Raw genomic sequence first — 6,000 nt, forward strand, 5'->3', positions numbered from 1 at the left:
CCCCCTTAGCGGCCAGCACTCTCTCACACAGGACATTTCTAATCCTCTACCACCTACTGGCTCTATGACCCTGGGCAGGTCCCTTGTCCCGTCAGCCTCAGCTTCCTGGTCTTGTCGGAGGAGAAAAGCAGTGCTTGCCTCCCAGGTGGTTCAGTGAGAAAACGCGGGGCTGTGCACAGCACAGTACAGCACAGCACAGCACAGCACAGCGCCGGCTCTTGGCAACTGTGCAGCACTTGGTGTTTGCAGGCCACAGTCTGGTGTTCACAACGCCAAAATCCAGAGCCCGGAAAACCACGCTCATAAGGGATTTGGCAGCCAAGCCTGATCTGACCTGAACTCCATGGGGCCACACCCGTCTGGAGGCACCAGGAGCTTATTCATAATCTTTATCTTTTCCTGTGAATAATCAGCATTCCTCAGGCTTGCAGAGCACCGCCCAGACTCCGGGAGCTGTTCACGGCCCTCGGCCAGTTCTCCCGAGTCCGATGCCACCCTGCGCCTGCACTGGAGTCCGCAAGGTCGCTCCCTCTCTAACCTCTCAGCTGGCCTCCGCCCTCCCGCTGTGCCCAGCCCTGCCTTTCCACCTGCCCTGGGGCCCTCAGCCCAGAGGGGGAGCGGAGGGCCCGGTGTTCCCCTCAGTCAGTCCCGGCGGCGCCCTCGGTCCCTCGGACCCGGCTCCTGCTGTCGGGACGCAGGGGCTCTGGACATCATCACACTGAACAGCCACCGGACCCCTCTCCTCACAGTGTCCAGCTCACGTGTCCTAGGACTCAATTCACGATGGTCACAGGGCCGCCCGTCTGAGGCAAGGCAGCCCCAGTGGACTCATCAGAAGAGCCACGCCCCTGACTCCCTGCCATCAGCCAGCGGGAAGTGCTCGCAGCGACCTCGGGAAGGGGCGGGCCCCTCCTCTGGGGGATGGCTCTTCTCCACTCCTTCAGTCTCTTTAACAGTGGTTCTCAACCTTCCTAACGCCGCGACCCTTTAATACAGTTCCTCATGTTGTGGTGACCCCCAATTTCATTGTTACAAATTGAACATAATTAAAGCATAGTGATTAATCTCAAAAACAATAGGTAATTATATATGTGTTTTCCGATGGTCTTAGGCGACCCCTGTGAAAGGGTCGTTCAACCCCCAAAGGGGTCGCGACCCACAGGTTGAGAACCGCTGCTTTAAGAGGAGGAGAGACAGGCTCCTGTCCTAGGATGGGCCCGAGGCCGTGACCCATCGGAGCTGCTGCCTGCCCTTGAACTGGCGGCCTCAGCACTGCGCCTTCTTCCTGCCACAGAACCATGTGCAGTGGCTGCTTCAGTCCCTTCCCGTTGGCAAGTAGTTCTGACTTTCTACTGTGTGTTTTCACCAAGTAAACAATGAAAGGAAAACCCAAAAAGATACAGGAACTTCCCTAACCTCGGCCTTGGTTGGAGGGGGACCCTCAGTGTGGCCCAGGCAAGGAAGTGACCGGCGGTGACAGTGAGGGCGAGAGCATCCCGAGATGTGTCGGAGCAGCCAGCCCTCCGGCCACCGGAGGACGAGGATGAGGACGAGGCCACGGCCCCAACGGGAAGGCAGAACGGCATGCGGGGCTCAGCCCAGAGCGTGGGTCTCCCCAGCCCCCAGCGCCCACCTACGCCTCCGTTTGCTCATCTGCACATGGATGAAGGGGCCTCCTTCGTTTTATGTTGTTTTTAAAAGCACTTTGCAGTGCCAGGCCCTCAGGCACAGCGGTCCTGTCGTTCACAGAGTTCCTCCCAGGAAGGCCACTGAGCTGGGAGACAGCCTGAGCCCACTCCCTTTCACTGACTCCACCGTCACCACAAACAAGGGATCTTCCACTTCTAGAATCCTCGCCCAGATTTCACCAGGGCTTCTAACCAAACCCAATTTAAATGGAAACCAAATTGAAACTTAAACCCAAACGAACTGTTAGCTATGACTAAATCCCAGATGAACTTGGATATTTTGAAGATTAAACTGAGTCGAACTAAAAGCCCCATTCCAGGGAGAGACAGAAACATCAGTGACGAGAGAGAATCATCGATCGGCTCCTTCCTGCACGCCCCACACTGAGGATCGAGCCCGAAACCCAGGCACGTGCCCTGACCGGAATCAAACTGTGAACTCCTGGTTCATAGGTTGACGCTCAACCACTGAGCTACGCCAGCCGGGCAATAAAAATATCTTTTTAAAAAAGAAAGAGCAATCCTTGTGAGCCACTTAGAAACGAAAGGCAGCCACCAGATGCTTTCAGAAACCCAAACGGAGCCGAACATCCTGCTCCCAGCCTGTGCGCCACACGAGGCGTTACCTTGATGGACAGAGAGCCCGTCTCTCTGTTCAGGGACAGGTCAGCCGACAGGGAGGTGCTGTAGTCCATGCTCTCGGAGGTGGACAGGCTGCCACAGTCCGAGTCCCTCTTGGAAGGAGAGGCCGGGGCGGGGAGCTCCAGGCTGCCGTTGGCCAGCTTCTCGCTGCCCAAGGTCTCCAGGGCGCTGCTGATGGGACGGCTCTGGCTTGTCTTCCGGGGCCGGTTGGCTGTGGGACTGAGGTCCCCAGCCTGGTCAGCCCCCTGCTTCTCCTCAGGCACCTGAATTCTGGCGCCCATCGACACGGGCCGGGACTTGCGGAGAGGCACGGGCACTGCGAGGCCATTCTCATTCCCAGCGGCCACATCCGGGGGCTTGGTGGTCTGGAGGGAACTGTCCCCAGAGGGCAGGCTGGGCCCGTTCTCCTGGTCCTGAGGCTGGCTGGGTGGCACTGGAGTGACAGGTGGCTCCTGGAGAGGCTTGTTGGCATCGAGGCTCACCTGACTCACCTCGGAAGAGGTGCGAGTGTGGTCCCCTAGGGGCTAGAGGAAAAGAAAAGATAGTCAAGGCCACGCCGCTGTCTGTACAAGGCAACAGCCAGAAACACAGACGCCGACAGGGTGACGTGGGCCCAGGCGGAGGAGATGAGTAGGTATCACTTCCGGCAAGCCACAGTCCTCACCACTCCCGACTGCCTAACCAGCAGCCACAGGACCACTTGTTTTGAGGAACAGGAGTCTCCTGATTGTCTCTAATCTTAGTTTACTGCCTGTTACTCTTCCTAGGAGTGCAGGCAACTGTGGCCAGCGGCTACTCAGCTCCAGCCAGTGTGACAACGTGGGAAAATGGGTCCCCTCTGGCCAGACCTTTCACATTTTTCAGGACAAGCCAGAATGTGGACTTTTACATGACAGCTCCTGATTTTTAGATGGCAACTAGTTAAAGGCTTTTTTTAAATTGCATAAAATCCAAAATTACCCAAGACTAGATTCCACCTACCAGCCACTAACTTATTTTTTCTTTTGATTTCAGAGAGAGGAAGAGAGAGGGAGAGAGGGAGATTGGGCTAGAAACATCAATGAGAATCATTGATTGGCTGCCTCTTGCACGCCCCCAACTGGGGGTCAAGCCCCCAACCTAGGCATGTGCCCTGTCTGGGAATCAAACCTATGACCTCTTGGTTCATGGGTTGACACTCAACCACTGAGCTACACTGGCCGGGCCAGCCACTCAAGTTTTGTTTCATTTTTGGAACTTTTGGGGGGTGGAAAGTATTGGAAATTTTGCTATTAAGAAACAGAACACTCATTTATCTAAATAAAACCTAAATGTTCAGCCTAATGCATAAAGTGAGCACCATGTAGCCACCATCCAGGTCAGGAGTGGAACCGTGCCCCACCCCAGAGAACCCCCCTGCCCAGACCCACCCTTCCCCTTGACATAATCGTTGTCCTGACTTCAGTCTCTAAGTGCTGTCGGTCGGTCTGCCTGTTTTTAGACTTATACTGATGCACTCACAATTCCCTTGGGCTCTGACAACCGTTGTTTTGACCTTGCACATGGAAGCTTCCAGAAGCAACTCTAACCCAACTTCTTCAGCACCCAGAGCAAGGGCTCAGAGCTCAGATCTGATCCTGTCATCCCACACCAACACCCAGCTCCTGCCTCACGAGGTCCAAGGCGCCATCTGTACTGGGGAGTGAACGTCCTCCCAGAGGCCCTCCCCAGCCGACTAGACCCGCCATCCAACAAGGCAGGACAGGGCCCCGCCCACAGGCATGTTCACTGGCTCACATGGTTTTAATATTTAAATTAGCTTTCCTTTAAATTTAAGTCCAGCCAAGTGCTGACACTTCAGGTGGGTTACCACCGTGCCCAGACACGGGTCCCCTGGGCACTCGGGGAAGCCGGGCGGGCCCTGTCGCCTCTGACCACGTGCAGCCTATACCCGATTACACTCAAGACAGGCTCGTTGTGGGTGTGAGCCACCACGGGAAAGGCTGGGAAGAAAGAGCCAGCAGCCAACTTTTACAAATTGGGATCTTGTGGAAATCTAGGTTCCTGGTCTTCCCTGAAAATTGACGGGATCCGCCAACACGCCTGGCCCACGTGCCAGCTTAACCTGTGGCATGGGAGCCTGTGACCTCCAAGCTGGGGAGACACAGAAAGGAATCCTTCCTGCTCCTCTGGGCGCCCCCCTCACAGGAGCCAAGGCCTGCGGGGGGCCTGTCCCTCCCCAGCACCCATTCTTCCGGGCCTTACCGAGGTGGCATCCACGGAGTCCTCCTCCTCCCCCTCCTCCCGGCCGTCTTCAATCTCCTCCATCACCTCGGCCTTGGCCTCGGCCACCAGCTCCCGCAGAGCCTTGTTACTGGTGACGCCGCTGACGAAGGGATGCTGCGGGGACAGGACACGGGATTAGCCCACCTGGGCTGGGCGAGGAGGGCAGGCAGAGGGAGACCCAGAGGAAGCTCAGAAAGTCCTGTGTGAGGCGGAAAGAGGGCAAATCCCGACTCTGCCCATCACCGGCTGTGTGACACTCAGCGTGTCACTTACCCCCTCTGGGCTGCAGACACCTCACCTCTGCTGTAGAGACGATGCTGCCAAACCCACTGGGAGGTCATGGCCATTAAAAAAGATAACGCCTGCCCTAACCGGTTTGGCTCAGTGGATAGAGCATCGGCCTGCGGACTCAAGGGTCCCGGGTTCGATTCCGGTCAAGGGCATGTACCTTGGTTGCAGGCACATCCCCAGTGGGGAGTGTGCAGGAGGCAGCTGATTGATGTTTCTCTCTCATCGATGTTTCTAACTCTCTATCCCTCTCCCTCCCTCTCTGTAAAAAATCAATAAAATATATTTAAAAAAAAAAAAAAGATAACGCCTACAGAGGTGCGCGGCCGAAGCAGGAGCTGAAGCAATGCGGGGGGCGGTCTGTTTGCACATTGCTTATTTTCTTTAAAAAGGGGGGCTAGGTTCACAATCGTCAATATTCCCCGTATTTTTCACATATCTAAGACCTGGAATGACCACCACCCCAGACAGAACACTCCCCTCACCTGGAAAAGGTCCCTGTACCCCCTGGCAGTCAACACCAGACCCCCCTGCCCAGCTCAGAGGTGTCCTGCCCGCCTGCTCTTCAGCGTCACATGAACAGAGTCCGCCAGTACGCCACCCCCTGTGGCCGAAACTCAGGCCCCCTCCTTGTCGTGTGCACTGGCGAACTGTCCCTTTTGTGACCCTGTGCCGTGTGTTTACTGCGTGACTATGTCAGCTCGCTCATGCACTCGTTCCGCGGCGGATGGACATGTGTGTTGCTTCCTGTTTGGGGTGCCTGTGAGTAAAGCTGCCGAGAACAACACTGGCACGTGTCTGCGGTGGACACGTGTGTCTGCAGAAGTGTGCGGCAGTGTGTGCATTCCCCTCCGCGGCTCACAGAAATGTCACGTCTCTCACAGGCCTTGCAAAACACCGCAGCTGTTGGGGCCTCAGCAGACGTTCGGTCCCGAGGCGGGTGGGCTGGAGGGCGGGCTGGAGAACACGTGTGTCAGAAGTGTGCGGCAGTGTGTGCATTCCCCTCCGCGGCTCACAGAAATGTCACGTCTCTCACAGGCCTTGCAAAACACCGCCGCTGTTGGGGCCTCAGCAGACGTTCGGTCCCGAGGCGGGTGGGCTGGAGGGCGGGCTGGAG

At 56.6% G+C, this 6,000-nt stretch overlaps 1 protein-coding gene across 1 annotated transcript in view; it reads right to left on the reverse strand.

Annotated features, from left to right (window-relative positions):
• Nucleotides 1-6,000, reverse strand: part of STK10 (serine/threonine kinase 10) — an 88,508-nt gene that overhangs the window by 21,164 nt on the left and 61,344 nt on the right. Inside the window, exons 8-9 of the mRNA XM_005879365.2 lie at nt 4,575-4,709; nt 2,315-2,854 (exon numbers count right to left, since the gene is read on the reverse strand). Coding sequence (XP_005879427.1) covers nt 2,315-2,854; nt 4,575-4,709 — 675 coding nt within the window. The remainder of the gene's footprint in view (nt 1-2,314; nt 2,855-4,574; nt 4,710-6,000) is intronic.

The sequence above is a fragment of the Myotis brandtii genome, unplaced genomic scaffold, assembly GCF_000412655.1.
Source record: "Myotis brandtii unplaced genomic scaffold, ASM41265v1 scaffold6, whole genome shotgun sequence".
In the NCBI taxonomy this organism is placed as follows: Eukaryota; Metazoa; Chordata; class Mammalia; order Chiroptera; family Vespertilionidae; genus Myotis; species Myotis brandtii.